Source organism: Stegastes partitus, unplaced genomic scaffold, assembly GCF_000690725.1.
Source record: "Stegastes partitus isolate 25-593 unplaced genomic scaffold, Stegastes_partitus-1.0.2 Scaffold1024, whole genome shotgun sequence".
Lineage (NCBI taxonomy): Eukaryota > Metazoa > Chordata > Actinopteri > Pomacentridae > Stegastes > Stegastes partitus.
Genome location: NW_007578755.1, coordinates 152,903 through 175,214, shown reverse-complemented (window position 1 = coordinate 175,214; position 22,312 = coordinate 152,903). Strand labels below are relative to the sequence as shown.

The 22,312-nt window shown below is 42.2% G+C and overlaps 1 protein-coding gene across 1 annotated transcript in view; it reads left to right on the top strand.

Moving 5' to 3' along the window:
* Positions 1–22,312, top strand: part of kif26ba (kinesin family member 26Ba) — a 106,727-nt gene that overhangs the window by 53,545 nt on the left and 30,870 nt on the right. The window contains exons 6-7 of the mRNA XM_008295139.1: positions 4,521–4,731; positions 20,823–21,038. Coding sequence (XP_008293361.1) covers positions 4,521–4,731; positions 20,823–21,038 — 427 coding nt within the window. The remainder of the gene's footprint in view (positions 1–4,520; positions 4,732–20,822; positions 21,039–22,312) is intronic.

Here is a 22,312-nt window from a genome sequence, read left to right as displayed (position 1 = left end):
TGTGTGTCTCGGCGTGTGTCCGGCTCTTAAGTGTCAGTTTCCAACGATAATTATACGGAAAGGCAGCTAGTGTGTCTGTTGTTTCTGCTGTTCGTGCGCACAGGTCGTCTGGATTTTCCTGCCATTTGTGTCTGCGCAGGATTTGGGCTTGTTCTTGGTGATGTGTACGTGTGTGTTTATGGTCAGAGGATGCAGCCATGCAGCGCTGCTAAATCCTATTCCTGCCTTGGTCTTTACTCTCAGACGTGCACTGCATGCAGACACTCTTATCACACACACACACACACACACACACACACACACACGCACACAAAATCTCCCTTTTGCTCGCAGTGTGCACACAGCAAAATCCCCGTGCACATCCCCTCTCACCTGATCCCCCTCATCCTTTCTTTCTCCTCATCCTCCTCTTTCTATCCCCTCTCTCATACCTCCCGCTTCATTCTCCTCTCCCGTTCTCGTTTAATTGCCTTCTCTTGTGCTCTCCTCTTTTCTCCCACGCATTCATAGCATGTTCTTTTATACCTCTCCTCCTCATTTTTCCAACAATTTCTCAGTTTCCACGCTGACCTTTCCTTTACCTCTTGCTAATGTGCATGTGAGTAATATCTTTCATTAGTACCAATCTGTCTGTGAATATGTCACGCTCGTACAGTAGCGCTACATCTTCCTTGTGCTGCAGTGGCCCTCTGGGGACGCTGGGCTGGAGGATAGAGACACGCCGTTGTGTGTGTGTGCACGCTCTTACTCACTGGGGGAAGGGAGTTCCTATCAGTGCAGGAATTTTTTTTTTTTACCGCATGCTCCGAGGATTGGATCTTTGGGGATTTGGCTGGCTGTGTGCGAGTACGTGTGTGTGTGTGTGTGTGTTGCTGGGGGTTGCTGAGTAAATGAATAGGTCCCGTGTGAATTGTTGAATTGGGAAGGCATTGTTATTTTGGATGGAGGATGGCAGTGACATCGGGGGGTGGCTGCCTCTTTTTTTTTTTTGCTCCTGCTGAGCTACTGTGCTGCTTCTTCTTTAAAAAGAAATTTTCCATCAAATGATAATTGGTCACCAATTAGGCACCCACTATGATGGTGGGTTGATGATTTAATAGGTGGTCAGTGGCCAACAAATTACCTAATCGAGATATTTGTTCTTTTATTTAGTCATGTGTCATTTAACAGTAATTGAAAAGTGCTTGTTTTTGATCTTGACCTATGGAGGAAGAGGCTCATTTGCTCCTCAAGTGGACTCAGTGTTTTCATCATCAGCATTTCTTTCCATTCCTTTGAGCAGTGGCAGCTTGCAAACATCAATTTCCCACCTTGCATTGTGAGTTTATGTCGAATTTAAAGCGGAAAGACATTTTACAAGGTGTAATGCTGCTGCTTTTCACTGCACATATCCTTCAGGCAAATGACCAGCTCGCTTATGTGCAGCATAAAAACCAGTATCGTGTATTTTCAGGAGTCAAAAGAACCTTGTGGCCATTATAACTCAGTGGATTACTGCTTAATAATTCTGGCTTGTGTGTGACTGTGCAGGTTTCCACCGTGGTGTCTTAATAGGCGGCGAGAAGTGTGTCAATTGCGCGCCGTGTGTACATGTCGATAGATAATGTCAGAAAAGCCACTCTTGTGTCCGTGCCAGTCTAACTGACCTCCCACACCACGCACAAACACACTCCGACACACACACCATCACTCTCTGCCTCTGCCTGTATCTCCCTCCGCTGACGCTCTGCTAAATAGAATGTAATTAGCTTCCGAACCAACAACACAGCCCAGGGACAGCAGCCATAAATCAGCTGTGTGTGTGTGTGTGTGTGTGTTTCAACTCAAAGTGTTTGTAGCTGTGTGAAAGGAAGAGGAAAACAAAGCCACGGCGCGTTACTAGCTGGGCAATTTCTGACCTGTGCTGCTTTTTAACAAGAGAAAGTCTCTGGAAGGGACAGGGGAGGAGAAAGAAGAGGCAGGGATGGCTGAGGAAATCAATACATGTAAGGAAGGCTGAATGGATGGTGGGACGGATGGGTGGCTGTACGGAGGGCAGAGAGGAAGGCAAAGGGGGGGACGGCAAGGGGTGGAGGATAAAAAAAAATAATGAGAGAGAAGAATAAAATAAAAGGGGAGACAATGGGGACGGGTGTGGAGCGAGAGGGGTGGAAATAATAGGAGGGAAGTGAAGGGGAGAGCAGAGTGGAGGAATGAAGGTAATGGAGGGGGTGAAAGGACAGAGGAAGAGCTGATGGATAGATAGATGGAGCTGATTGATGGAAAACAAGTACCCTTCACTTTAGGGTTAGATTGGAATGGATCCACTTATCCCAAATCCCTGGCCACTTGTCATTAAACGCTACCAGTTAGGTGGCTTGTGTGTGTGTGTTTGTGTGTGTTTGTGTGTGTGTGTGTGTGTGTGTTTGCGTTTCTACCACGCTTCAGTTGTGCCACAGATTAAACCAGTCAGGGTGAGTGAATATAATAAGAGGGTGTGATAGTGTCTATACACACGTATCAATACATGCATAGCTTGAATTATTATGAAACTGAGGCGGCTTATAGATTTGAAAGACGCATTCTAAAAACAATCACACAAAAAGCCGTATAAATGTGTTGCCCAATGAGCAGCTACTTCATCATTGAGCGAATATATGTACAGAAGAATGGAAAAAAAATGCTGAGCTGTGAGCAGTGGTGGGGAAAAAGTGTGCATGCTACAAGTAGGGATCTCCAGCAGCAGAGGAAGCGTGCACGAATCTGTCATTGTCACGTCTCCTCCTGCACCCGTCAGCAGCACTGCAGCAGCCTCTTCTGTAAGATGTTCCATAGAAAGCAAGTGGTAGAGTTCAACTTCCTTTTCTGTATATATAAAAAAAAGTAACTCTTGTGCTACCTTAGAGTGAAAATAAATAACACCGTTATTGCTTTCATGTAAATTTCTGCACCTGGCCAACGGTTTTCTATAATCTGGAGCTTCTGAGCATTATATTGATACACTAAGAAAACTGGTAATTGCTTTTGATCGCATTTTCTGCAATACGTAAGCTTAGCTCGCACACAGTGAAAAACCAATTAGTCCTCTTGTGGACGCCTGTTTCATACAGTGTGCACTCACGCACACATCCACAGCCGCAAACACACATAAATTCGCACACAAATCTCCTGGGAGAGCTAGTCAAATGGTGAAATGTTTCGTCGTTCCACGGGTCACTGAATCCACATCTCTCTTCCTCCCCCACTCCTCTGTTTCCCTCTCTCTCTCCCACTTTCGCTGACTCTCTCCCTCGCTCTCATTTCTGTAACCTGCTGCAGTTAATTGAAAGCCAATGGTGTGAGAATATGGCTCTTTGACAGAGAGTGTGTCAAGGCGCAAGGTCTCTCTTTCTCTCTTTTTATAATCTCCGAAATATATGTGAGGATAGATTAAAGCGGAGCAGAGCAGGAATCCCCTGCCAGAGCTGCTTTAGAGCTCTTTTAGTTTATCGTATTGTTAATATTGCTGCTGCTGCTGCGTGTTCAGGTAAGAAATCTGCCACTTTCAATTGTGGCTTCTCAAATTCCACAGAAGGAGATAAAGTGACGCACAGACTGAAGATTGAATTTTTTTTTAAACTACAGACAGTAAATCACTGAGGGGAATTCTTGCTGGCAGATTCACTCGTCTTCCTTCACTTAACCTCTTCTGTCTTTGTCCTCAGCCAGTATATTGTAATGACATAAGCTGGGTTTAGGGAAATAAACATAATGTATGATTTAGTTTATAAACTACTATTGTGTACAGGCTCTGTTGCTAGTGAGTAGAAATATCTGTTGACAAAGATTGATGGGTACACACTGTCAAGACATAATTATTCTCATCATACATCTGCAAATATTCTTGTTTTTAAGCTAAAGTCATGTAGAAAAACGCTTGGATTTGACCGTGACTGTCTAGACAAAGACAAAACAACAGAGGGGGAGAAAACTTCTTGTTAACTGTCTCCTCGTTTCTATACAATCTTTTTAAGTAGCAGAAATTCAGTCTGCGGTATAGATATGAGGTGTTTCTTCTGGGGAAGGAAAGTTATAAAAGGGTGTAAGAAAAGTTAGAAACTAAAAATGGCGTGAAGTGCTGTGGTGCTGAGTGATGCAGACAGAAAGAACCTGCTGTGTTGAAGTGAGAAAGGAGAGAAAAAGAACAGACGGAGCAGAGAAAGAAGTGAGATCCAGAAGTTGAAGTTAAAGGAAGAGGAGCGAAGACAATCTGAGCGCAGGAAAGATGAAGTATATATAAATATCATTTTGGTGGCTCCTTTCGAGCTCAGTGCCGCAGGGAATTGAGTAGCAAGGAGGGAAATGAACCACTCCCCATCCAGATGTTGCTACATATGTAAACAGCGATGTGTACGTGTGCGTCTCTGTCTGTGCGTGTTGAAGGGTGTGTAATTGACTTCTATTTGCAATTAGCATATTTGCCCGGGTTGCACTGGGTAAAGTATAAGGATGTAATTAAGCTGGGATGTAACTTCTTCTTCTTCTCTGCTTCTCCCTGACAGAGCTGCGCAAAAGCTGAACTTAGCGTCCAAGAAGAAGAAGCAGAAGACGGCGGCGGTGACGGCCCCAGTGACGTCGTCGTCGTCGTCGTCATGTGACCCACATTTGTTCCCCACCAACTTCAGCTCCGCCCTGTTGATGGCGCCTCCTCCGGCTCCACCCTGCCTCCTCCGTGCAGCCAATAAGATCAAAGATACGCCCGGGCTTGGAAAGGTAACAGGGAAAATATTTCATTTTTTTAATTTTAAGAAAGATTAGTCTGACTCTCAAGGGTCATTTAGTGCTATATAGCGCATTTGTATTTGTCGCATTTCATCATAAATAGTATGTATGTGCCACTTTGTTGGTATAAAGGACATACTTTAGGGTCTTTTTTTGGACATTCATTCTCTTGTATCCCTATCTTTGGTATCTGGTGTTGTTATAATAATTTAAACCCAGTCAACGTCACAACTCCTCAAAGTGTTTCTGAGAATATTCGCTGCTGTCACATTGTTTTGATGCTTGTCAGTGAATTGTACAGTTTTTCCACTTATGCAACGTAATCTACCACAACAGATCTGTCAGACACACTTGGTGTAGTATAATGTTTATTGTTATTATATAGATGTCAACTCTGAAGGCAAAACTGTGTGATCACAACACATGAATCTACAGTCAAGTTACGCGTTTCATGACTCCATAGCTTGGCCAAGATCAGCAGGATTTAGTTTGGTTAGTGTCACAAACTGGCTCAAATAGAGAGTACACGCAAGAGATTTGCCGAAATGAAATGAAATATATTGAAATTAAACTAACACAAAACAGCAAGTGGAGTGTGGAAGTCAGAAATATCATCGACACGAGCAGTGAAAAGATGTGCGTCATCATGTGTGCTGTGGAGGTGATCAGGATGCAAACGTGGAAGATGGATAATGTCAGGTGGATGAGAGTGAAACAAAGTGAATACATATGCCATGCCATATCGGCCAAACCGTGGGAAGACCCTCACATGTCAGTCACTTGGTCTCTCAGGGAGGCTAAGACCACCTTCAAGACAGTGGGAGGGGGCGTCACACTCCCCCTTATCAAACCAAAACAAACCAAAACACACAAATCCAAACACCACAATTCAATATCAAACATTTCCACAAAAAATGCTCCTCGTGGCAATAAATTGGCTTCCACACAAACTAATCAATGTTTCCTAACACTTCGCCCAGCTTGCCAGAGCGGATTTCCCACCCAGCAACCCTGGATCTCAGGAGCACATTCAGGGCAAATTTAGGGAAGAAAAATAGTTAGCAGGTGCTGGTAGTCTGACATGATGAAACTGGTGCATGGGACAAAATGTCATCTTTCAACTGGTTCTGGCTTTGCAGATGAAGTTTACACTTGTCTAGAAAAAAAATAGCGGCAATTTTGTATAGAAACCGTACACTCAACCTACCAAAAAGTAACCTGCAAACATATCTAAAAATACCACAGAATACTGACTTGTGCAAGTATATGTTTATATACTGTACGCATATGTCATTTAATTTTGACAATATTCCAAAAAAAGAGTTTTGATTTTCAGTTTAAGTTTTTTACTGTAACATATGGTGTTTTTTTTTTATATTCTAGAAGACAAATACTTCACACTATGGTTTTGCACTTTCACCTAGAAACTACCTTATACTGATGACACTCTCAGAAATATGACTTCAGTCTTTTGCAGTTTCATTCGTAAAAAACCTGAAGAATCCAGTCTTGTCAGCTTGTAGCATGAAACTTTCCATATCCTTAATACTTCATGTCCAAGTGGAACATGCCAGAGCAGTTTTACAGTGTTAGAGCAGAATCGGAGGTGAGCTGGTGTGCTCGAGCTAAAGGAAGTGGAATGGGCCGGGTGGAAAGAGAGGCGGGGGCTTCGTGGATCTGCACATTCTAGAGGATGCAAGCGATGTAGAGTTACTGTAGATCTCAGCTATTTTAAAGTAGAAAGGGAGTTTTTTTCACAGAACAACAAAACAAAACATCTAACTATGCAGTCTCCCTTAAGGCTGGATTATGCTTTCTGAACAACCGTGATGCGCAGAAATGAGATGCGTGGAATCAGCGCGAGAAAACGCGTGTGGCTTGTATACTCGCATGGCGTCTATTACCAAACTGCAGGGGGCAGTGTGTCGCAAACACACGTATACCACAGAACTAAATTGGAGTAGAAGAAGTTTGGCATTGCTTACGTCGCTTGCAACATGGTGACACGCTCGTGGTTTACACAAGGTTACAGTAAATACGGCACATTCAGCACAAGGCTAAAGTCCATTTTTCCCCCCAGTTTTTAGCAGTTTGTTTTCTGCTCAGATATAATTATCAATAGATTTGTCTCATCTGGAGGGAAATTTGAGTCACTTTCCCTGTGCTTGATAAAAGATGAGAGCCAACATTTTGGCTTCCCCCTGGGTCTCCACTTCGCTCTTTGGTGCTCTTTTGTGCCTTAACGTATCTGTCCCGTAGGTTTTCTTCACCCATTCTTCTCCTTTACGGAGTGTGGCTGCAATTTCACGCCATGAATTGTTCATCAAACGGTTATCATGGTGATCCCCGTGTGAAGATTCATATGACTGCCTGTATTTTTGTACCTCTACCACTAGGAGCTCCTGTTTGTCCGCCATGTTTTCCACACGTCTCCATCCGCATTGTTACAAATTTTTGGAGGTGCACGACGTGAAAATTTTCCCCTTGAAAGGACCACGCAAGGGGGCGTGGCTGCTAAAATGCCGCATCAAACATAAACCCGGCTTCAGTCAGTCTATTCTGTAGAACAGATTGGTCTGGCTGCACCACATCATCATTCTGCTATCAGGGCTAAAAAGACAAACAGCCACTCTGGCTTGTTTGTACTTTTTTAAATCATTCACCATCGTCTTGGGCGGGGCTATGCAAAGGATGCAGCCTTGGTGTTCCTTCAAAATAGTGACTGTGGAAACGTTTAGGTGGCACATTTACATGCAGGGAGACAAGCACTGTCATTAAAATCCATCCATCCATTATCTATACACCGCTTAATCCTCACTAGGGTCGCGGGCGGCTGGAGTCTATCCCAGCCGACTTAGGGCGAAGGCAGGGGACATCCTGGACAGGTCACCAGTCTATCAAAGGGCTACACTTAGAGACAGACAACCAAGCACACTCACATTCACACCTACGGACAATTTAGAATCACCAATTAACCTCAACATGTTTTTGGACTGTATGGGAGGAAGCTGGAGAACCCAGAGAGAACCCACGCTGCACGGGGAGAACATTCAAACTCCATGCAGAAAGATTCCGGTGCCCCCACCGGGACGCGAACCGGCATGTCATTACAATGACAATGTTACATGATCAAGTGATAATCCGCTAAAAGCAGGGTTGCACAATGAGCCGCACAATCCAAATTCATGACAAAACTTTAGCTTTGCTTGTGCTAGGTAGCTTTTCTGGAGGTTGTCGTCGTTGTTTCTCGTAGTAACGTGGATTTTTTAAAACCGTAACAGGTAGAATTTTCGTTTTTATATGTTTATTCAATGACCGGAGAGGGACTTTAAACATTTTCACCGGCAGCTGAGTTTGTTTTGGCAGCACGACTGCAAACCAGCTACTGAAACGACTTAAAGTGATTTTGTTCTGGGATGAATGCGAGGGAGTCCACAAAGTACTGGAATGTGCTAAAATATTGAGCTGTAGTATTTTATCATGACCTTGACCAGTTTATCTAAATGTGTCTACTGGTGTGTAAAGTGTGTCTGTGCGTCTGCCTGCTTGTGCCATACCAAAATGTAACCTAATGGTTACCACGGTAACACATCTCAGGCTGACAAAAGTCATCTGTCACCGTTGCCAGCAGTTGATGGAACGTGTGTGTGCATGTGTGCGTGTGTGTGTGTGTGTTGCGAATGCAGGCGGCGGCGCACACACACATACACACACTTGCTTCTCAAGTGTGTGCAATATTGATCGTCCATGTAATGAGTTTTTAGTGCCCCCTCCTCCACAGTTTGAGTGAGAGGCTCACTGACTCTGTGTGTGTGTGTGTGTGTGTGTGTGTGTGTGTGTGTGTGTCCTCACTGCTAGAAAAAGAATGAGTTTGGAGGACAAAATCACACAGACATCAAACAACAGTGTCGATTACCACACAGAGAGAAAGAAGGGGACCTCACTTGTCCTGTCCTGCTTTGTGTACATGTGTGTGTGAGTGTGAGATTGTGTTGCATCACACACCAGCGGACTGCACCACAAGCGGGTGTGCTGATTGTGTCTATGAGCTCATATCCATCAATTTCTGCATGTGTGTATATTTGCATACGTGTGCGACAGAATGAGCTATAATTTTTTTTGTCTTTTTTTTTTACGCTTTTCAAATTTACTGCACAGTTGGTATTGAATATGCAGACAGAAACAAGGGGGCAACAAAAGCCCGTTCTGAACCAGGGACGCTCCGGGTATCTGCCATGTGCTGCAACCGTTTGGCTCTCCGTCACTATGTAATTTAAGTATGTGTGAAAATATGTGTGTGGCATTCATATTAAACACCAGATGAGACCCAAACCCACCCTCTCGTGCCAAATCAGTTACAATGAGATGTCGTAAAATGCTACTTGTGAAATGAATCCAGGATGACATGAACAAGCATTTAGCCAGAAAAACACTGAGAAAAAATATTTGCTAGAATAATATAATGAAATTAAATGATCATCCACCAATATTTGAGTAGTTTGCCGTTGATCTTGATTCCAAAAAGTCTCAGTATTGGGGTTTGGATCTGATTTATGATCTTTTCTTCTTATTTCATCTTTCTCACTGTTTGCTTGCAAACAAATGACAGTTATAAAAATCTGTCATTTTCTAAATGTTAAAGTAAAAATAAGTCCTGCTGTTTTGAACAACACGTACTGTATGAGTAAAATGACGCTCTCTCCCGAGTCTCAGTTGTGGTGTTTCATATTCTATTTGTCATTTTGTGTAACTGATTATTTTATGCATTGTGTTTTCCACTTTGTCTCTCCTTTGAGTCTCCATCTCTGGTTCTCTCCATATGGAGATGACAGATGTCTTCTCAGTTGTCAAGGAGACGGATTCACACTCACATATTTACAAGCGCACTCACACACACACACACACACACACACACAACAAATGATTACATTATCGACCCCTAAAGAGAAACCACATCATCATCTTTGCGCAGTCTTTCGGGCTTTTTTCCCCCTTCACATTATATCGTTTCTGCTTTTTGACTTTCTGTGATCTCTTGATAGAACATGTGCTGCTGCTATTGTGTAATCACAACTCTGAGACACCTCCTACCCTGTTTTCACAGTCAGGTGAACTTGTCACTGCCGATATTCTGGTGTGATCTGTGTTAGGGTGGACCTTTGATGAAGGTGTCCAGCTATGACAAAGATATGTACCAGCTTTGTCTTCCTGTTGCTCTGCTGGCAGCCTGTCCATCCTGAATCCACTGTGACAATCAATACTAACACCGTATCTGCTCATTAAGATAAGATAAGATGAGATAAGATTTCATTGCACAGTCATACTTTTGTACGATACGAAATTCTCTTCTCATCCACAATAGTGCCAAAAAAAAGGACATGCACTTGTCAAAGATGAGCATGTACAGTTCACTTAACATATCAGATCTGTCAACTAAGCAATTGTCTAAAACAACTTTATACACAGTTGTGAATATTATCAAAAAAAAAGAATAAGAATAAAGATTGTTTACATCATATGTGACCCATCTGCACCAAATCAGTTGCATTGTTCCTCGGGCTATTATGCATAAACAAAAGCGTCATGTTGCTACCACATGACACAAATCATGTGACAGGATTGGCTGGTAATGACACATTGCTCGCGGTGCACAAGTGATTTTCGCGGTTTCTTTCTGGTGTTGCCGCTCATGCACACTGACAGTATTTGACAGCGATATAGAGCGTAATATTATTGCGCTTTGTAATAATATCTGTTACCAATCTGTAGAAAACAACTAAATGGATCTAAGTAGTAAACCCCAAATCAATATTTTATCATGTGTTAATGTACTTCGGGCTCTATCTCAGATATAGCCCGAGGCACAATGCGACTGATTTCGTGCAGATGGGTCACATATATAAACAATTTATACAGAAACACTATCAAAATAAATAGTGTGCAGAGTAAAGTGACTCAGTGTAAAATGAGCTGTAAGTTGCAGAGAATAGTTGTAATATTTTAATGCCCATGGCCCACTGTTGGACCATGTTATTGGTGTGCATTGATTAGAGCTATTGCTTTATTATAAAAACACTCCCTGATTAAATACGATCTAGGACATGGTTAGCTCGGCATAAAGCATAAAGAAACTTGGCTCCAGACCAACAAATTATTTAGACGACAGCATGCTGTTAAACCACAACATCATCATCATTTTCGCGTTTCAGTTTTTTTTGTATAGATTAAACCATACAGACGTGCTTGTTAACTAAATGAACTTTGGCATTTCAACAGAGCTGGTTTCCTAATCCAAACACACAGTCGTACCACTCTCACACAAACATACGGGGAGAAAATGGCTGTGGTGACATTTCTCCAGTAAAAATGTCACCTGCGGTGGGGGTCGACTCCCTGCTGAAATGGCATTTGCACACGTTCACACTCACACGCGGGCTCGCACGCTCACAAATTCATGGGATTATAGTGTAGCTGTCAGGGAAGCAGCAAAGCCCCTGGTGAAACTGTGTACGATACATCCCGTAGAATACACGGGCTTGTCTGCGATGTGTGATGGGGGGGTTAGTGTTCTCCCCCATGTTAATACGGCAGAAAACAGATTGAGACGTCACATATGAAGCCAGGGGAAATCAACCTGCTCAGGTCAGACGTGCTGCTGTGTGTGTGTGTGTGTGTGTGTGTGTGTGTTACAGAGAGCTAGAGAGAGGCAGTGAGCGAGGTCTGCCTGGTTCCATCTATAGGGATGTCAAATTAATCAGAATCCCTCGGCGGATCTGTCGGAGTGGCTGCTGTATCTCAAACTCCCCTCTGTTATTTCTATACATGGTGCTTCTCTGCATGTTGTTGTTGGTAAGCCCCGTCTCACTATAATCAAATCAGCCAGTTGGGAGCCTTTCATTCAGACCGCTGACTGCAGGAGAAGATGTGTGTCAAGTCGAGGAAATGAAACTGTGTACATGTTATCACTTAGCAAGCCATCTGTAGTGGAAAAGATGTCAGATAAAAAACGAAAAGATATGAGAAACACACATGATTTCAGTTCATCTCTGATTAAGAAAGATTTTTAATTGCTTCTATGCGTCTTAAATAATTGAGTTCACAATGGGTTTTATCAGCCATATAGAGGCCGTAGTGGACTTCACTGATGTAACCAACTGATTGGCTCAGATGCGGCTCAACTGAAGTGATGATTGGATGACGGCTAAACTGTGAAATTATGATTCTTTCTCCTCATGCAAACAGCATCCCCTGACTGTCTGCCGTCTCATTTGACAGAAATATGTTGACTTAGATGAGGTTTGACCATTTTATCTTTTTATAATTGATTCAGTGTGATATACTTGTAGTATATCTTGCGCAATTTTGCACCGTTGCCTGTTTCTTTAGCCACGCTAGCAGCTTTCAAAGCCCCGCTGCGCCTTAATGCAGCCTCACAGACTCCGCCAGGTTGGAGCTACATGAGCATGTCACAGTTGCCCCGGGGCTTACCTCTCCTTTTAAGCTCTCTGCTGCACTTCATTCGCAGGTCTGCATCGCACCTGATCTACATGCAGTTTATCATATCTGTAGACGGATGAGAAATATTATTAGAAATGTTATGAAGGCTGAAACGGGGAGCTTTCCTTTTCCTCTCCCCTCTGTAAGCTATCTTCAGCTCATCTCTAGTATCTAGTGGATAAGTCTTATCTCTCCCTCTCTTATATCTCTTCCCTCTTCTCCACATCTGAATGACAATGAAGAACTACGGGAGCTCTTTTTTTTTTTTTTCCCCTCCTCCTTCTCTTTCATCTCTGCGGCCAGCATTTTGCACACATGCACACTCACAGATTGCGACTTGACCTTGGGGGAAAATGATACTATGACAGCTAATCAATTTTTAATAGCAGCTACGATCCCTCTCAGGCCACAAGCTGTGTGCGTCTGTGTCATGAGTGAACATGTGCGAGTGCATTTTCCGCGGCCGTTTGTGTGTCTTCATGCCAATCTGGTGTGTCTGTGTGTCTAAATGAATGAGTGAGTCTGTTATGGGAAGCCAGTACAGTAGCCACTTTGTTCCACCTTGTAGCTGAAATATTAATGCTCTCAGTATTGGCAGACCTGGAGCATATGACCAACACACACTCACACACACACATGCACACACACAGTGCTCACTCATTTTGCGTGCACGTGTATGACTCTCTCGGGGCTATATAAATTAAACTGACGTGCTCTGAATTTCGTGATAGACAGAAGAGCCAGCCAGGTAATTCTGTTCTTCAGTCAGAAACATTCATTTTACTCTTGACTGATCAATTTATATCAAGACATGACTGCAGTTCTTTGCAGTTTGCATGTAAATTCTGCAGAGTTTATCTGTTTACGTGTTACAGGCCAAACTGCTGGCTGGTGGCTGGTCTTTGGTCTCTGTTTAAGGCAGTATAACAGTGCAGTACTGCAGTATACGCAGTATTAAGATGCTTCTTGTATATGTAAATCATCGAGTCTAAGGATGTAATATATATAATGTGGACACATTTCAGATTGTTTGCATGTTCTCCCCGTGCAGCGTGGGTTCTCTCCAGGTTGTCCAGCTTCCTCCCACACAGTCCAAAAACATGTTGAGGTTAATTGGTGATTCTAAATTGTCCGTAGGTGTGAATGTGAGTGTGCTTGGTTGTCTGTCTCTAAGTGTAGCCCTGTGATAGACTGGTGACCTGTCCAGGGTGTCTCCTGCCTTCGCCCTAAGTCGGCTGGGATAGACTCCAGCCCCCCATAACCCTAGTGAGGATTAAGCGGTGTATAGATAATGGATGGATGGACATTTCAGATTGAAGTCCCTCTCCAGGTGTTGATTTATCCCCTAAAAACTCAGCTTTATGTATTAAATACATATTTAAAAGTTTTTGAAAATAATCCCTCCCTGCCTTAAAATGCCTTAGCTGTAACTCTACATCGTTGCTTCCTCTAAAATGTTCAGATTTATGAAGTCGCAGCCTCTCTCTCTCTCTATACTCACTCCTCTCCACTCGCTGCAGCTTGAGCACACCAGCTCACCTTCATCTCTGTTCAAACACTGTAACACTACTCTATGCTTCCCAACATCATACATGTCATAAGCCATACATGTTCAAACCAGAAGCTGGTTCTTTAGAAAAATGATACAGAAAGCCCCACACGGCAAGTCTGACTCCATGTCTTTGAGACTGTCAGCAGCACACTGCAGTTTAAAGGTATAATTGCTCTGCAGTGGTGCTAGAAGCTCGTTTTGATTATTTTATGTAGTCCAGCATGTAAGAAACACTGCTTGGACATGTCAACATGGTAAAACTTGATTTTCACCAAAGGGGATATTTAACAGAACACTCGATTAGGATGCACTTGGTTTTGCAGCCCAGTAGTGATATTGAACTTCTATTAGTTTTCTACAGTATATCACCTGCTTTTTGTACAGTTCTTCAAACCATTCTTCACATTATGCAAAGCAGCGTCTGAGAAGGTCTTAATCTTTGCTTTTGCATCTTTCCTTTTGTCAACCAGTCACATAAAAACATTAAAACCAACCATGTGTTATAGCATCTCTTCATACTATCTGATATCCTGACGCTTCTTCTGTGTAATTATGGTTACATGGCCCATTTTTCCCTACAGAATATGTCAATCTTTACATATGGGGCACAAATATATAGATCCTAAAAAAAATAGCAAGAACTTTTCTAAGACTGTATCATAGAGAACTACTTTACCCTGCAGATTAGTGCAAATTTGATATGAATATTTATGCATTTCTTGAGGAGGGCATGTGTGTGTGACTGACTCAGAATGAGCTACGGTGCCCTTGTTCATCATAATGAAGGAATGAGTCACCCAGCAGTGTGGCTCGGCAGCCTTATTCTCCGGTCTTATACACTGTGTAATGGGTTCAGTAATATTAGTATCTTCAGACCAAATTTACATCTGACATTTGATTGCACATTTGATTTTGTTAGCGTGTGCGGAGCGGGTATATTACCCAAAATTACATTGCGTTTGACAAGAGATCTTTTTACATAATAGAAGCTCTTCCTTGTCAAATGACACACAAATGCAAACCTCAGATGCTTTACATCCAACTGAGAACAGCCAACATGGATCTTATAATACTTTGAGTCGAGCTGGAACGTATAAATTAGTTAAAATTAGAATTGATCCGAAGCCTGAACTTGCTATTCCCATATGGTGTTTGTATCTATCTCTCTGTACATGTGTGTCCACAAATGTGTGTTTCTGCAGTCTTTGGGAACCAATTAGAGCGCAGTCTCAGTCTCTTATTGATTTTTCAGCCAATAGCAATGAAGCACTGCTGTGAGGAACTATCGAACAATCTTCTCCCAGCTCAGGGTTGGTTGTTGTTGTTTAGCTGAATTCCTTTGCTTAAATTGGCTCAAAGACTTGATTGTGCCTGGGTATTGTGTACAAAGTGGAGGAACAGGAAGATCCATATCCAAGACTGTGTATTAGTGATTAGGGCATTTTCTTCATAAAAATAATCAAGACTCTTTACCCTTTAGCTTGGAAAATTAACCCTAAAGCTGTCGCAGGCATAATTGGTAGTTAAAAAAGTGGTGGTTAATGCGTTTATAAAAATGGGAATCATACACAGATATCAAAGCAATTAGAAATTAGATATTCACCTACATAAAAACGTGAAGAAAAAAAAAAAGCACTTCCCCCTCTGTTTTAGCTTCACATCAGTATTCACTGCAGCGTGAAGTGTGAGGGGAAAGCATAGAACTGGATAATAGCAAAGGGCTGTGATTTGTCTGATCATTTGTTCTGAGGAAGGGAAATAAAGTGAGACAAGGAGATGGGAGAGATGAGGCAAAGAGAGAATGGAGGGAAAGAAGTGGGTGGACACTGATACCGAGCAATATGATTTTTCTCAGACACAAAGAGAGACTAAGGAGGGGACGAGTCTGTATATGTTGTTAAAGTGGGAGGCAGAGACAACAGTGTGGAGAGGACTTCTAGAGGAGGTAAAAAAAAGACACGAAGGAGGGTTGATGGCATATGAAGGGATCAAGAGAGAGATTGTGAGTTGTGCCAGTTGACTCTGGAGAGTTATTAGGTACCTATTTCTCAGTGTTTCCTTTCATTTGTTTTTTTCAGAAATAAACATCCCTGCATCCTTTACGCTCAACCTTCTTTTTCATTACGCAGAACAAGGAGTCCATTAGCTTTGTGTTCATCCTGCAAATACCATATCGGCTGCCACATTTATTGATTCACCAGTGGAACTAGGCCAAAGGACCCACTGAGAATACTGTGGGTGTGGGTTTAATAAAACACACATAAAATGTCACTTCAGATCTTGACTCAGGCTTAAAGTTCTTCAATTGGATGTTGAACCCGCATGATGCTGTCACATCCGTTTGTCAGAGTGATTTAGAGGAAACACAGGTTTGAAATCAATAACTTCACATGTTTAGGTTGTTATTTCAGAATTAAAGTTTTAAACAAAAGAAAATAAATTATTAAAACCCTTTTTTTCCCCCATTTCTCTATTTTGTACTGTACTGTGGTTGGACTGTACCATTAGTGGCCGGGGGAGTCCCAGTGACACAGTTGAATTATGTTACACATCTGACAATGCAATAATTTATCAGCTGCCCCATTTATGTTGGGTTTGGGAACATAATATGAACATTAAAAAAATTCTATCCAATATATTGTTGATAGCATTTATTATTGCGTAACATATTAAATATATATTATACATAATATTGTTGTGTAACTGCGTGGCTGTAGGCTACTCCCCAAAAGTGGTAATGGTACAGTCCAACAAGAACAAAACCCAGGAATGGAAAATCAGAGTAATGATTCATTTGTTATTTTGGTTGAAAAGTCAACAGCTGACACGGAGCCTATTCCAGCTGACTTTGGGTGAGACGCAGGTACACCCTGGACAGGATGGCAGTCCATCATAGGTCCAACACTCACACCTACAGCCACATTAGAATCAGCAGTTGACCTGTGCATGTCTTTGGACTGTGGACAAAAACAAACTCCCCACTGACAGCAGGTTTAAATGAAGGCCCTTTACACTGTGAGGCAACAGTGCTGACCAATGCACCACTGTGCCATCCCAGATCGAACGTCCCATTCATTTGTGAGGTCAAAAAAATAGATTTGTCATTTTGACAGTGTAAATTGAACAAAGACTAGACAGTGTCAGAACCAAAAGCTGATCTTTTTCATCTTGTTTTGTATTTTAAATGTTTTAATCTAACAAATAAGGCTGGTGAGGCCCAGATTTGATTATAGTTGTAGCACAGATGCACATCTGTCATATATACACTGTATGAATATAAGTGTATTTGTTTGTAATTCGTCTGTCAGAGCAAAAATTGGTATTGATTAAAACTGGTGTGATTGTGCTGATGCATCAGTTTCTCTGTTGTTGGTGGGTGGTCATCATCACAGAGTTTGAAAAGAAGGAAATGGAGGTTAATGACCCCCGATATGACTCTTAGCATTTCACATACACACTCTATACTCACATGGAATGGCATTATAGCCCCATTTATACCTTCATCTCACACACACACACACACACACACACACACACACACACACACACACACACAGACACACAGAGACACACACTCGGACATGTGAAGGAAATGGGCTCTCGGGGGGGAAGACTTTATGAGTTACGCCTTGTAAAGCGTGCAACGGTAAAATCTTTCCCTCCAGGCTCTTACTGATGTGATGGGCTCTTTTATTGGGGTCAGGAGAGGGCCCAGCGCTGAATCTAACAGTGCCTATGTGTGTGTGTGTGTGTCTGTGTGTGTTTGTGTAGTGGTATGGGTATTTAGTGGTATTTTTTGTAACACAGACTCTTGACCCGACATTAAGCCTGAGTGTGCTGAGTTTCCTAGGTCACCAAGGTTACACGTTTACTGTTTTCCAGTAGCATCTCAGTTCAGCTTACACCCTCATCTATAGACACATTTTTAAGATTGCACACACACACACACACACACACACACACATACACCGAGCCACCTTCATCAGAGAAACACATTAACACAAACTCTCTCATACACACTTGCTCACAAAAGTTATTGAACCAACCCTCTTAAATGGCCTGTGGTCATTTAATGATGCAACCAAAGGAAAGCCTGTTACTGTGTTGTATTGGGTGTGTGTGTGTGTGTATAAGACAGATAGGCCGAGAGAGAAATGTGCATATAAACAGCAACACAGTAAGAGCTCTTAGAACGTTATTTGCCTTTGTGCTTTTTACATGGCAGTATATTAGTTACTAGCAGGCTTTTATGCTTTTATTTTTTATGCAACACTTATCATTCAAGGTGAGTTTGCTCAGCGGAGCCTGACCTTGTTCTGGGTACTTTTGGCTCTTTGCCCCTGGCCATTTAAAAATAATTTCAAGCTAATGATTTATACCCAAAATGGCACCGATTCCTAAATCTCCTTATCTTAAATTTCCTTCATATACTTCAGCAGTGATTTTATCTTGCAGCTCAGCAATGTGGTGAAGGACATTTCATTAAGCAATAAAGCAGTTAAACTTGTCACGATCACATCCCAGTTCACAGCTTATGGAGCTATAAGACAAGAAATGTATAGTTTAACCCGCTAACAGTCTTTCTTTTATTCTGTTAATATTCGTCTAAGTGCAGTGCGGTTCGGAGTGTTTTAGGATTACTGTCCCAAGGTTGCTTTTAATGGAAAGCGCACTTCAGACGATGATTCATCTATGCTAACAAGCGCAAACAGATAAAAGATCTCTCTCTCTCTTTGCCGTTCTTAGAAGCCACATAAACACAGTCGTCTTTTCATCTGCCCTGCACCTCGGTGACATAAAATCCTACCTTCTTTAGAAGTGACTTGGTATAAAAATAGATTTCATTTTTTCATACTCACTGTCACAGCACCCTATTGGGCCAGGTCAGTTTTAGTCATTTAAAATCATAGTATAGGACTTTGCACTCATCCTTTGTGGGATCTAGAATTCTAGAGCCCATCCCAGCATGCATTGCAGACGAGCATGCAGGGTAAGGACTGAGCATTATGCATGATCTGTGCATACGATTGAAGACAGAACCTGCGACTCCTCCCCAAATGGTTCTCACAGAGGCCAAAACTAATGATGCATTCACGCCGTTTCTGTCAAGAATGTAATTGCATATCTTCTGCCTGTCAGCCAGCGCTTTGTATACCATCATCTGCTTTGCCGTTTGCGCCGTTCAACTCTTTTCATCTGTCACACCTTATGCCGCGTTCATGTCACATTGTTTAGACTGTAATTACAAGCTGAGTGGGGAAAAATATTTACGTCAGCCTTCAACTCTGAGTCCGAGTCTGAGATATTGGCAATTTGTGACACCAGCTATATATCGCCAATGTAGTGAAAAGAGCTACAAAACTTCTGGCAGAATGACTGAAAGTATTTACGCCTCATAGAAATGTGCATTTGTGTCTGAACTTCTAATATTTTAGAGTGCATTAATATTGTATTTGAAGAACTAAATGCAAATTGGACCAAAAACACGAGTAAAAAAAGAAAAGCTCTACATTCAGACATAACTTTTTGCATGCGTCTCGACACCACGTAGCACCGGTGTCATTTGAATCGATGTCAGAAGATGTGCAAAGGTGTAAGAAGAAATCAAGGATGACAGAAATCTGTCTTCAAAGTAGAAAGTCCTCCTAAACACACTCAGGTACTTTATTGCTTTGCACACACACTTCTTCGGAATCCATCCAGTGTCGCAGTGTAAATATCAAATGTGTTTGATAATCTGGTCGGCTCATATCAGTCCCGGAGACAGTTGGTGTGCTTAAAACTGAATCATGAAGTACTCACATTACCTGACACTCGGTGACAATCATCTGCTTCAGCCGAGCCTCCGTCCTCAACTGTCAGAAAGGAAACGTGGTGTAAATCCCCCCGGATAATCCTGTAACGGGAATCGGTGAAGAAAGAGTTAGTGACAAACATTGAAAGCGGAAGACAGACGGACTGAATCACAGACGGATGTCGGCGGGGGGAGATCAAACAGGCAAGAGAGACAAAGACCAATTCACCTCAGAGCAAGAGGAGGAGAAAGAGAGCAACAATGAAGTGTTTCGAAAGTACCTCCAACTTTAACACATCTTTTAAACTAACAGAGAGGAGAAAAAAAAGAGTTGTTTATATGTTAAAATGTTCTGGAACTCACTCCGATTCCGATGACGCAGCGTTTTGCTCTGGCTGATATCAAAGAAAACAACAGCAGCTGTCAGGCGGTAAATTGCGGCTGCTAACACTTTGTGACAGGAGTGGGAGGAAAGGAAGAGTGAGAGGAGGAGAGAAAGCTAAAACAGGATTCCTGCAATTCAGGCTTTTGATGTGTGACAGCGAGCTGAAGGTAGAGAGGAGGGGTGACTACGGGAAGAAAGGAAGGGATTTAGGATAGAGGGAGAAAGAGATAACGAAAGAGGTAGAAGAGGAGAGGGGGATGAGAGAAGTAGAAGCAGGGTGAGAAAGGTGACGGGAGGCAGAGAGAGAGTGTAAATATTCGTCTAAGTGCAGAACCAAAAAGCTGAATTTTGTGGCTCTTCGGGAGTCATTTGTCGAGGCCAAGGTGCAGATAGAAGTCTTCCAGCAACAGTCCTTTGCAGAAACATAAAGTCTGTTCGTGGTTTTAAAGTTTGGTAGACTTTCTCAGTGTCTTAAAAGTGCAGAAGAATCAGCAGGAGAGGAAGCCAGCACTTAACAGAAGAGCATGTCAGAGCGCTTTGTTTCACAGACAAGTGATCTCTGAGGAACCGCAAAGAAGTTTTGCAAAAGTTTTAAAAAGCATCTTGCAAACTCTTAACTTTTAGCTTAAATAGTTGCTCCTGTGCCTGTTGTTGACTTTCTTGCTTTTGTGGATTTTTAGATATCAGATCAGAAATTTCACTGTGAAGAAAAAATGCCCCAAAAAACCAGGAACTGCTGAGTCATCTATGGAGTGATAATGATGCATTTGCCGTTAGCCTGTTTTGTTCTGTTTGTTTCTGTCAGCAGCATGTCAACATCAGTTGTTTTGTTTTTTCTGTCTGACCCACCTCAGGTGAAAGTGATGGTGCGTGTCTGCCCGGTGTCTCAGTCCGACGCAGCAGAGTCCAGTTCTTTCCTCAAAGTGGATCCCAGGAAGAAACAAATCACCATCATGGACCCTTCAGCAAATCAGACCCCAAATGCTGCCTCTCAGAAAAGAGTAGGAGCCAATCAGGTCCCTCCGAAGATGTTCACCTTTGATGCTGCGTTCCCTCCTGATGCATCACAGGTGAGAGAAAACACAGGAATTAACTGTGATTTTAATGTGAAACCTTGCATGCAGTGGTGAAATGTGACTTAGTGCATTTACTCTACTTGAGTACATGTTTGAGATACTTTACTAGAGTCTTTTCTTCTTGTGACACTTTACAAATTAAGAGTTTCACACACAAAACATATAAAGAGCCACTGAAATAAGATCCATGTGGTCCATCATCCACTTGTTATTTTCAAAATATGCTCCTTGACTCAAATATAAACACTTTTTTTGCACACTTTCTACTGGAGCACTGCATTGTGGTCATTTATATTTATGCTGCACACCAAACCTGCTCCGGAGCAGGTCGTGTTGAAAAAATAAATCGTATAAGGTGTATTAAAGAGCGTCTCTTAGGAAGTTTTCGGGACCATCCAAGCTATTTTCTTTCCTTGGCAATCATAGATAGAAGAGATACTGAGATTCTCAGTGGAGGGAACTCTACTCTTCCTTGCTTTATTTTTTTTTCTTGTTGACTGCAAGCAATTTCAAAGTAATTTTGTTGATTTATAGACCTTTTATAACATCATAACCCTAAATCAGAAACTGTTGAAGCGCTAAAGCCTTGTTCTTGTTGATCTAAGATTTGCAGTAAGCATACTTACCAGTTTGAAGGATGTTTTTATATTTGCTTTTTACTTGCTCCCAAGACCATTTAACACCACCAAGGTTGCAGCTGAAAGAAAATAAGACTAAAAGTGTCTTACACTCCATAAGAAGCGGCTACAGCTAAGCAACACATTTACCGAGTACACCATTCTGATTATGGTCAGATCTACTTGTGCTATTTGACATGCGCTGAGCATTCACCACCTATTCTTCATGGCTTCACCAACTATGTGGCTTTAAACCAGTGTTGTGTTTTTAGATTCCTCATGTTGGTTTAGGATTGAAGTTTGTTGTTCGTGTTAGAAATATCCAGCTCGAGACCTGACCATGTTTGTGATTGGTCATCTGGTGCCAACACGGAATCTTTTACGTGAACTCGCTCATATCTAAGTTATGGAACCTTGGTTTAATGCATAAAGTTTAGAGCCAGATTGGTGTGGCTGTTTTACGTGACTGTGGTTGTTTGGTTCAGTGACGCCAAATAACGAAATATACAAATTATGCTGAACTTCCTTTGTAGTAAAGGCCCCAGATGGCTGATTGCATAGTTCCAGCTCTAATATGAATCATGTGTTTCTATACGTTGAAGCATTTCTGATTTTCTTGACCTTCTTCCCATCCTCATCTCTCTGTCTGCC